The sequence below is a fragment of the Callorhinchus milii genome, unplaced genomic scaffold (assembly GCF_018977255.1).
Source record: "Callorhinchus milii isolate IMCB2004 unplaced genomic scaffold, IMCB_Cmil_1.0 Scaffold1, whole genome shotgun sequence".
NCBI lineage: Eukaryota > Metazoa > Chordata > Chondrichthyes > Chimaeriformes > Callorhinchidae > Callorhinchus > Callorhinchus milii.
Genome location: NW_024704742.1, coordinates 134112175 through 134124026, shown reverse-complemented (window position 1 = coordinate 134124026; position 11852 = coordinate 134112175). Strand labels below are relative to the sequence as shown.

At 43.1% G+C, this 11852-nt stretch overlaps 1 protein-coding gene across 1 annotated transcript; it reads left to right on the top strand.

Annotated features, from left to right (window-relative positions):
• The first annotated feature begins 2571 nt into the window (after positions 1–2571).
• On the top strand, positions 2572–11852 carry grp (gastrin-releasing peptide). Its single transcript, NM_001292953.1, is given in 3 exon segments — positions 2572–2835; positions 9705–9955; positions 11476–11852. Coding segments are annotated over 3 exon segments (468 nt in total). The 5' UTR covers positions 2572–2672; the 3' UTR covers positions 11530–11852.

The following is an 11852-nucleotide window of genomic DNA, read 5'->3' as shown; positions in this document are numbered from 1 at the left end:
ATTATTTTTTTTGAACTTCTGAGTTGAGAGCTCAGCAAAGTTGCATCTCTCTGCCGATGAAATTAATCTAACTTCAAAGTTTTATGTACATCTGTGCTGGGGGCAAGTTCAGATTGATAACAGCAATTGCCAGCCTTTCAGTGTTCCGACACGAAAAGGAGTTACTTCCAATGTCCTGGCTAAGAATTATCCCGACATATTAAAAGATTGGTCACTCACTTCATGGCTGTTTTTGGGGAGACATTGCTATGGGCAAATTAGCTGCCACATTCACGCTCACGAAATGCATAGTCACCGCATGTTGCAGTAAAATCCGTTGCAAGGATTATTATTATCATTATTGGATTAATAAGAACACAGGAACGTGATGCTAACATGGGGTGACAACAGGAGAAAAGAACAAACCACCACCACCACCACCACAACAAAAAAATTACATTTGTATAGCAGGCTTCTGTCAGTCCGGTGGACCTTAAAGAACCTGTGGCACTCGCCGAAAAGAGAAGGAAGTTTCTCCCCAGTGTCCTGGCCAACAATCTTCCAGATAAAATTGGCTACTCACTTCCCGGTTGTTTGTGACGCATTGCAGTGCGCAAATTGGCTGCCGTGTTCACCTGCAAAACACACGGCACGATAACGATACGATACCATCCCGTGAAGCGCTTTGAGACGTCGCGACAACCTGCTAAAGCCCTGCATTAAATGCACGGATTAATATTATTATTAAATGAGAGGATAGGACGGGAGAAAATAAAATAAAATAAAGGGATTGAAATTAACGAGCGTGTAAGACTGTTTAAGATGTAGGAAAAATAGTGGAGTGAGGACAAAGCAGAAAGGAAGACTGGCGAGGCTGAGATGAATGTAGGGTGAGTTGTGTGAAGTCTTGAGGCAGTCATAAATTTCCTATAGTTGAGTTGCCAAGTGTAAGTAATTTCCCTCCACCCCCATCTTACTATCACCAGGTGGATTGAGGGATGGGCTCAGTTGGTAACACACAATCACCCTCCTCCCACCCCAACTCTCCCACCCACCACCACCGTTCGGATAAATATACTTTTTTTGTCCCTACTTCAATGGAGATCCATTAACACCATTGTGTTCATCTGCCACGATCAAGGCTTGTCGATGAGAGGGGAATGGCAGGCAGGTGGACAACATTAGCCAAGAATAATAAAACTATATACAAAATGCTCTCTCCCTTCCCCACCCCCACCATTAAGTTGTTTTTAATAGTGGAAAATTGTCAATTCAGTTCCCCCATTCCCTCTCTCTTTAACAAGTGATTTCAAAAGTGTGTGGGGGGAGGGGGATAGGAGATGGTGTGTGTGTGTATGTGTGTGGGTGGGTGACTGTTATTTGTAATAGTGGAAAATTTCAATTTAGTTCCCACACTCCTTCCCCCTTTAACAAATAATAATAATGATAACCTTTGCATTTGATACAGCTCCTTTATCATGTCTTCGAGACGTCTCAAAGCGCTTCCCAGAATCTACAGTCAAGTGAATCGACTTTATATTTTGCGGGCGAAACGCGGCAGACAATTGCGCACAGCAGCGTCTCCACAAACAGTCGTGGATTGAAGTGACCAAATTCTTCTTGTAATTTTTTGTTAGTTTCTGTGCATTGTTTTTTTTCCCCCGGTTTTTCGAAAGAAGGGGTCATCTTCTGGGGGGTGGGGGAGGGAGGGAGTGTGGAGGGATGATGTGTGGGTGGGGGGGGGGGGTGGGGATTGGGGGGATGATGGGTGGGGGGTGGGGGAGATGATATGTGTGTGTGGGTGGAGTGGGGGGATTGGGAGATGATGTATAGGTGGGGTGGGGGATTGGGGAGATGATGTGTAAGTGGGGTGGGGGGATTGGGAGATGATGTATAGGTGGGGTGGGGGGATTGGGGAGATGATGTGTAAGTGGGGTGGGGGGATTGGGGAGATGATGTGTAAGTGGGGTGGGAGGATTGGGGAGATGATGTGTAAGTGGGGTGGGGGGATTGAGGAGATGATGTATAGGTGGGGTGGGGGGATTGGGGAGATGATGTGTAAATGGGGTGGGGGGATTGGGAAGTTGATGTATAGGTGGGGTGGAGGGATTGGGGAGATGATGTGTAAGTGGGGTGGGGGGATTGGGGAGATGATGTGTGGGTGGGTGGTTGGGGGAGATGGTGTGTATGTGTGTGTGTGTGTGGGGGGGGGGTGAAGAGCATGATACAGATGCTGTTTATAGGCAACAACTCACCTCTTGAAATAAAACCAGAGGTGGGAGGACAATATGATGTTTGATATATACTCCCCAAACAAGCACACACACACAGACTATCACGCAAGCAATCGTCAGCTACTTTAATTTGGTCAGCCAACCCCCCTTTCGTCATGGTTTGTTATAAATTCCCATCACAGCCTTGCAAAAAAAAACAGAGAGAGAGAGAGAGAGAGGGAGTAGACAAGACAAGACAGTGAGACACCTACCTCAGGTTGCTGAGAGCCAAGAGAGTCAAGTCAACCAGTCAAGTCCAAAGCCAAGCCAAGCCAAGCCTGTGCAACAACTCTCCAAGAGCTTTGGGTGAGATTAGCTCCAGCCAGAGGGTTTGGGGTTTGGGATAGAGTGAAAGAGAAGGAGAAAGAAAGAAAAAAGAACGAGAGAGAGAGAGAGAGAGAGAGATAGAGAAAGAGAGAGATGGGCTGTGAAATGATCCTGTGGAAATACCGTTCACTCTTCTCTCTGATTGTCCTGAGTGTGGGCAGCTCTGAGCTGCACCATGGCTTGGCGGCCCCCGTGCCAGACCAAGGGGACAGAGCAGTGGCCAAAATGTTCCCCAGAGGCAGCCACTGGGCAGTGGGTGAGTTGAGTTGTGAAACGCACACATTATTGGGGGTGTGTGTGTGAGTGTGTGTGTGTGTGTGTGGGGGGGGGCTGTTTGTTTGTTTGTTTGTTTGTTTATTTACTTATTTTGTTTGTTTATTTATTTTGTTTGTTTCTTTATTTTGTTTGTGTGTTTATTTATTTTGTTTGTGTGTTTGTTGATTTGTTTGTGGTTGACACGAATTGTGAATGTCTTCCCTGTTACCAGGTCTTAGCTTCTGTGCAATATCAACAGGTAATTTCAACAACAAAAAAATGATGGTGATAATCATAATATGTTTTTTAAAAAAAGGGGATAAAATGTTTGATCCCCCCCCCCCCCACCTCCCCACCCCCCCAAAAAAAGGGAGGAAAATCTTACAATAAAAGGGGGAAAACAATTCACAGAAGCTAATGATGCTATTAATATTAAAATAACACATCATATTCATATTATTATCATTATTATTATTATCTCAGGTTATATGTCAAGATATGAGGACATAATGTTATTTTTGTTGTTTTTTTTAAAAAAGGGAAAAGATTTTACTGGAACACTTTGCATCAATAATATTGTTGTTATTGTTCAAACATCTCTGGTCGACAATTGTTTGCTGCGATTTTGCGGTTGATTTGTGTGCTTTTTTTTGTGTGTGCAAAAGTGTTTCTGCAAAACGTTTTATTTCCTTTTTTGGGGCAACTTTTTTTTAACTCTTAAAAAAAAATATTCCCTCTTTTTTTAGAAAAAAGCCTTCAGGACAGAGGAGAAAAGAGGGGGGTGGGATGGGGGTGTGTGTGTAGTTCTATTGAGTTAAAATGATTAAAGTATTATTGTAAAAGAAATGGGGGCTTCAGAGTTAAACAGGTGTTTGTCAACAGGTGTAAGTTGCTCAGGGTGACTCCCAGCTATTCTAACAAGAGGAGTCAACTCTCTTGCCTAACAATATGATTTAGCTTAAAGCTTTGACCCTGCAGATGAAAAGGCATTTGTGTTTAAATGTGGGGAGGTATGTGTGTGGGGGTGGAGGGGGGGAGGTGTGTATCTGTGTGTGTGAAGTATGAGTAAAAATAATAATAATAATAATCCTTGCATTTGATATAGCGCTTTTCACGTCGGGAGGACATCCCAAAGCGCTTCACAGAACACACTGTAAAGTGAATTGACTGTATATTTGTGGGCGAACGCGGCAGCCAATTGCGCACAGCAATGTCCCACAAACAGTCGTAGATTGAAAATGACCAATTTGTATTATTGGTTTTGGAGGGATTATTATTAGGCTCTGTGTGGAGGAAGGAAACTTGCCCAAGGTTTCGCCCTCTGCCTGGGATTGAGCTCAGGTCTCTCGCTTGCAAAGCGAGTGCTCTAACCACTGAGCTGCAGGACTCCACAAGTAGATGTATATGAGGAGGTGTTTATGTGTGTGAGGGGTGTGTGTGTGTTGGAGTATGAGACTGTGGGTGAGGGAGGGTGAGGAGGTGTGTGTGTTGGGGTGATGAGGAGGTGTGTATGAGTAGGTGTGTGTGTGAGGGGAGTGAGTCTGTGTGTGGGGGTGGGGATGGGGGGTGGTTGTGAGGAGGTGTGTGTGTATGTATGTGTGATGGTCGAGGAGATGTATGGGGATGGGGGAGCGGGTTAGGTTGCATTTATTTCCCTGCGTGTATGGTCTTTAAAGTTGTTCCCATTGATATCATTCCAAACCTGTTGCGTGAAATTGACAAAGCTTTTTCATTCGACTCAATGGGATGTATCTGTCCATCTCATTTTAATAGTTTCAAGTGTTGCCGATTCTCTGGTCTGATTGCAAGAACTGATTGCAACTGTTCCGTAGAAATCGGCCCCCTCCTCTGGGATCTTTAGAGTCGGACTTATCACCTCTTCCCTCCACAAACTGCAGATTATTTAAAACTCTGCAGCTCGTGTCCTCTTCCCCCACTAAGCTATGTGAGCCGATCAGCTCCATCCTCGCGCGGCTTCACTGGCTTTCCATCCCCAGAGGATCGAGTTCAAGATTCTTCTCCTCACCTTCAAAGCCCTCATCGATGCTAAATATGTTAACAAAATGTGCAATACAGACACAACTTCTGATGAACTGTGATAGAGCAGGGACTTAACAAGGATCAACAACAACAATGTTTATATAGTGCCCTTCACGTGGGGTAGTGTCCCGGAGCGCTTAAGTATCAGAAGAAAACGTTTATAACTATTTTCTTAGGTGCTGATTAATGCCCAATTTATTCCTATTTGTCTGCCCCGTATACCATATCCCTTTATACTCTGCCCAGTCTCAGAAAAAGTCTCAGTTGCTCCAATCTCTGCTCATAGGCTAATGACTTGAAAAGACTCCATAACAAATGCAAGAATTATTAATATAGAATATTTTGACTGACGCGTTATCCACAATCTTTTGGAGGTTGTGAATTCTACATTTCCACAATTCTTTTTGTTGAAAAATGTTTTCTGATTTAGCTCTGACCTGGTTTAGTTCTCATTTAAAGGTTACGTCATCTTGTTCTGTAGGTCAGAACAATTGGCTCTGAGTTGACGTACTCTTGGTCATGCAATGTGGGAGTCAAGTCAACCCTCTGTGGCTGTCTTGGTTTCTGAGGCAGGCAAGTCTGCATCAGTCCAGGGGACCACTGATGACAGCCCAGCCAACCTGGCTCCTCAGCAGGACTTGGAGGGGCAGGCAAACCGCTCACTAGGGGCAGGGAATACTCCCACTCAGCTCCTTGCCCTGTCACCCCCTCCCCAGCCCACAAACCTCTCTGCAAACCATGGCACTCAGCTGAAAAGCACGAGATCAGCCGGATTACAGTGGAAATCATGTATCTCATAACTTCATGACCTGATCTTCAAAACCACACAACTATGTGCTCACCAGTTTGCAACTAATAATTTGCAAGTCTTTAATTTCCACAAATTTTGAATTTACCACCCCCCCCCCCTTCAATCGCAGACCATGTCCTCTGGTTCTACTGTTCTGCACAAGATAAAACAGCTTATCGGGGTTTGCTTTACTTGATCATAAATACAACTTGTATTTGCATACCACCTTTCACGCCGGGTAGGAACATTGGTAATAAATAATAACAATAAATAATGAATAATAAATGAACCCCATTCAACAGCATCAACAACATATTTTCACATCACGGCATTCCACAAAACCAGTCCACCCAATATTGGAAGACTTTGGAACACTGTGATTGACGATTGCAATAATCCACTTACTTTGAAAACACAGAATTCAATTATCTGCATAACTGTATTTGAGAGATTAAAGTAGCCTTTAGTCTAGACAATATTTAAGCCAATGCAATTTTATTTTAGTATTTAATAAAGTGATTGAACATTACGGCAAAGTCTGTGGGAAACCTAATGTGGAGAGGCACAGTCATTCTCGCCATAGAGAATAATGTCTATGCCACTGATGAGATTGGTGGCTGAAAGCAAAACAAGCCTCTGCTTTTGCTAACATGCCTTTAAAGCTCTGGGCCGTGACTTACAATGATTGAACCTATAGGCATCATATCTCTGCCATCTATTAAAACTTCAGATGAGGATGATTGTTGGTTTTATGATCATTTTGTGTTGGGCATGTGTGTTGTGGGGGGGGGGAGAAGAAGGGATAAGATTTTGATTTTCTAAAAAGAATTGGATTGAGTTTTTCTTTGGTGTAACTAGTCCTCCTACCCGCTTGTAGCGAACCTGATCGAGTGTTGGGTGGGAGGGGAAAGGGAGGTGAGACACCCGTCCCTCTCTCACCTCACTCCCACTTTCACTACCCGCAGTCAATAGGTTCTTTTTGATGCATGAATTTATTTTGTGGGGCTCAGCCAGGTGTCTGACACGTCCGGAAACCTATCACCGTGCTTAAGAGTATCCAAACCAAATGTACCCATCCCATGTACCCATGGAAATTCCATGCATCCCAACCCCACAGGGGATCCCTCCCTTGGCACTCACTATTTGAAAAGAGAAGGGAGTTTCTCCTGGTGTCCTGACTGACAATCCCCCAAATATAATTGGGCACTCGTTTTGTATCTGTTTGTGGGACATTGCTGTGTGCAAATCAGCTGCTGCGTTCGCCTAGAATATGCATTCAGTACACTTTACTTTAAAAATCAGGTCAAGCCCTTTGAGACTTCCTCCCACTGTGAAGGATGCTACATCAAATGTAAAGATTAGTATTTTATTTTCATAGTAACTCTTAGCCTTTTTACAAATTGAAGGCGGTTTTGCCGTCTAAATACGAAGAATGTTTTACATATTCCAACGATAAAACAAGAACTAGTAATCCTTTAAAAAGGGAAAAAAACGAGCTCCTTTAAATGTAAATCTTAAATGACTGTAGCCTTTAAGTTTCCCTCTCCATGATTCAGGGCTCTGAGAGCCTACAGTGTTATGAATCGCGCTATGTAAATTCTGTTGTTGTATTTAAAGTTAAGCTTTATTTATTGATGGTGAAATGGATCTGTCGGGTCACTTTGTTCACCACAATATAACAATAAGGAGGTAACTGATGTGTGGAATTTTACTGTAAAGTGTAGTGACGGTGTATTTTGCAAGTGACTGCAGCTACACAGCAGTATCCCACAAACAGCCACAAAGTGAATGACCGATCTTATCTGGTACAACGCTGGCCAGAACATCTACAAATGTAATCGTTGTCAGCAGAATAATGTCCTTTTTCTTTCAATCTTTTACATGTAATGAACCCATAACTATGGACATTTATAGCACCGAAGAAGGCCATTAAGTCCTTTCTGTCTCTGCTGGATCATTGAAGGCTTTGCGACGATGTGGTGATAACAATAATAATCCTTCATATAAACGCCTTATCATGTCTTTGAGACATCTCAAATCGTTTCACAGAATATATTGTAAAATTGATTTACTGTATATTTTGTGGGCTCTATATGAAATGCAAGGATTATTAAGTCCCATTTACCTGTTGTTTCGCTCCTACTCTTGCAAGTTGCTCCTCTTTAGAAGTTATCTACTCCCCTCTTGAAAGCTAAAATGAACCTTGGCTCGATCACCACACGCAGATTCCACATCTTGACAACCCTGTGTTCAATTTTTTCCCCAATCTTTCACCCCCTTTTGCTCTTTGCCAACTACCTTAAATTGACGCACTCAAGTGACTGACTCATCGACCAGTGGAAATAATTTCTGCCTATTGACTCCCTCTTATTGCACCTCTCTCTCTACTCTGTGATCATTATAGCCTCCACAGAGACATGCACTGTGGTAGGGTTGCAAGTTATACGTGCCTTAATGTTTTATTAGTGATCGGATTGCGCCACCTTATGCTAACATTTGTAATAACAGATTCATTCCTGTTATTATTCCTGTGCCATTTGCGCACAGCAGCATCTCGCAAACAGTCGTGGATTGAGTAACCAAATTATTTGTATTTATTTTGAAGGAATTTTTACCGTCTGGAAAAGCGATCCACCAATCGACTAACAACTAGGATCCTTTTTACTGCTAGGTAAACAGGCGTGTGGAGTAAGGAAACTTGCCCAATGTTTCACCCTGCTGGGAATTGAACCCGGGTCCTCTCGAGTGCTCTAACCACTAAGCTACAGGACTTCACTCCAAAATATGTGCTGTACTGGTGATGACAATTGTGCCATGGTCTGCTTGTGTTTAAATACCGATTAATTATAACTAAATCTCGGAAGTTTCAGTGCTGAGAGACACTATCCCATGTGAAGGGAGTGATATAACAACAATTTGCATTTATATTAGATTTTAGCAGATTTCATCATAACATGTACGTATCTGTCTTATCTCTTCGGTATTGATTCTGCCTCTAAAATGATCTTTCACAGCACATTCACTGTGATAAATATCAAAATTGTTAGGAAACTGTATATTTTCACCTAAATATTTTGCCTATTAATCTGATACTCCGAACCCTTCAGAATATCGAAGACCTCCTCCAGGTCACCCCTTAACCTTCTCACCTTATCAGTGTGCGAAGTTCCAACTTCTCATGTCTCTCTTAACAGCTGAGTCAGACGATCTCAGTGGTAACGCTCTCGCCTCTGAGTCAGAGGTTTGTGGGTTTAAGTCCCATGTCGGGACTTGGAATCACATAGTATAAGATAAACTTCAAAGCAGCACAGTTGCATTGTTGGAGGTGATAATATACAACAACAGCAACTACACTGAAAAGTGTAGTTAATGTGTGTTTTTGTAGGTAGACATGGCAGCCAATTTCATTTGTGTAGCATATTTCACATCAGGAGCACGTTCCAAGATGCTGGATAGTCAGGGATCCGTGCCCGAGGGAAGGGAGGGGTAAGAGGGTGACTGAAGGCAAGGGCAAGGAGGAGGGTCTTGGGCGGGTTTTGAAGGAGGCAAGGGAGGGGGTGAGGTGGAGGGAAATTTGGGATAGAGTTCCAGATGGTGGGGGCAGAGAGAGGCTGAAGGCCCACCCGCCAATGGTGGAGCGGGCAAGGCAGCAACATACTGGGGCAGGGATGGTGGGGAAGGTCATAGCGATTTTATTCACAATTTTTACTTACCTTACATTAATTATAGAACAGTGCATCCCGTGAAGCACTTTGAGATGCCACAAACACATGATAAGGTGCTCTATCAAATACGAGGATAATTATTTTTCTTAGCAGATTGATCTCACACAAGGTCTACAACTGTCGCTATTGCCTATTTTAGATCGGATTACTATTATCATAACTGGAAATCCTACCCCCACATCTTCCTATCTTCGCTCCCACGTTTCTCTCCCTTCCTTGGTAACCTCCCGGTGAATTTATTGCTCCACCTTTTCCGTTGCATGCACATCGCATTACGCTGTTGGTTTCAGTGCTCATTTCCTTGCTTTGTTGCAGGCCATTTGATGGGGAAAAAGAGCATCAGTGACCTCCCTTATGACTACTCCAGTAGTGATAATGTGGTGTACCCAGGCCTGTTGGAAGACGCCAAAAGACTGGAGGACAACTTGCATTGGAATGAGATGGTGAAGAACATCTTACAGCTGTGGGAGGGCTCTGCATCCAGAAAGGTTCAGAGTTTAAGGAATGACTTCCCAGTGTTCAACAAGAAACCTTGGCAAAAGGCTCTAGGTGGAAACTATAAGGAGGCAAGTGTATTTTTTTCCCTCCTTGTTTAATCTCGGGATGTGGGCGACAATGGGAAGGCCGGCATTCATTCCCCAGCCCGTAACAACCCTGAATAATCCATACGTTTCCCACAGCAGCTTTCACGTCAGGAGGACGTCTCAAAGCGCCTCACAGTATTTTACTGTGTGTTTAGTAGGCGAATAAAGCAGCCAATTTGCACACAGCAATATCCCACAAACAGCCATGAAGTGAATAACCAGTATCACTTATGAGGGTTTGTTGACCACGGCACTAGGAGAGAGTAATTCTGCACTTTTTTTTCCCCCAAGTACCGCCAGGGGATCTTTAACATCCACCTGAACAGGTAGACGGCTTTGTTTAATGTCTCATTTGAAGGATGGCGCCTCCAATTATGCAGCACCGAGATTTTATGAGTTCCAAGTTCCAATTGTACACACGTATTTGTGTGTGCTTGGTGCACACGTGTGTGTTTTGCTGTATGTGCATTGCTGTATTGTGTTGCTGTGTGTATGTGTGTGTGTGTGTACTTTCAGGATTATGTAAACTCCCTGTTTGGCCACTGGTGCATCTCCGGTCCACAAGGAATGCCGGAGTCTTTGTCAGTGCTTATGATTTATGTAACCGTGGAATGTCAATCTGCACTGGAGATGAGACATGAAACACAGATTGCACGGTAGATCTCAAAGACGCGCCCCCCCCCCCCCCCCACCCCCCCAGAGAAGGGAGTTCTTCTTTTCAAACAGCCGACATTCCTCCAGATAAAATTAGTCACCAATCCCCAGCTGTTTGTCTGAAAATGGCTGTGCGTCCACCTACAATAACACCCAGTAACTACACTTTTCAGTAAAATCACTTGAAGTCTTTAGGTGCGATCTGAAGAAGGGCAGGGAGGAGGCAAGGAGGAATGATTGAGGCAGAGCGTTTCAGAGGCAAAGTCAGGGCATAGTGGCTGAAAGCACATCCCCTGATGGTGGAGCGGAGAGGATTGAGTGATTGAGACAGGAGTGTTGAAGTGCTAACTGATAAGAACATAAGAATTTGCCAGGAGAAAGAAGACTGAGCTTCATCCAGTTTACCTTCCACCATCCTTACGCCACACGACTGATAATAATCCCTCCAAGAAACAAACCAATAATAAATTGGTCATTTTCAATCCACGACCTTTTGTGGGACACTGCTGTGTGAAATTGGCTGCCTCATTTCGCCCACAAATATACGGTCAATTCAATTCAGCGCATTCTGTTAAGAGCTTTGAGACGTCTAGAAGACGTGAAAAGCGTTATATCAAATGCAAGGATTATTATTATCATTATTATCGCTTGACATGTCGTGTCCCAAACTATATACTGTCTACCGAGAGATTATTTTCTATCTATTATTATTTCTATTACATCTCATTTGTTCTTGAAACAAGCAACACTTTCTTTCTTCATCTTCTTCCTATTATTATTAATAGCCCTGGGACTTGAAATGTAATATTGTATTGTTATAATATTAATAATATTTTCTTTTCTGACAGATGGCAGATTTCCTCCTGCAGTTTATGAGTCTGAAGGACGAAACCCCAAGCTGAACGCGTGACCCAAAAGCTGGACTACTACTTTCTTTTTCCTCCAAGTGTTTAGCTGTACCAAATACCAGACAGAATTGCTTTTGTTTTCAAACAACTAAATGTTCTTGTATCTCTGAACACAGACTGAATGTTTTTTTTTCGCACCGCAAGTTATGTTTCGATGTTTTTAATGTAAATAAATATCAGTAGGGAAGGTCTTCCAATATAAGATCATAATTTTACTACTTCAGTGTTTTATAATCGTTCATCCTTCCTTCCTTGCTACCTTCCTTCTGATGTGAAGCTGTGTTAACAAATGCTGAATAAAAATATTAACAGGTATC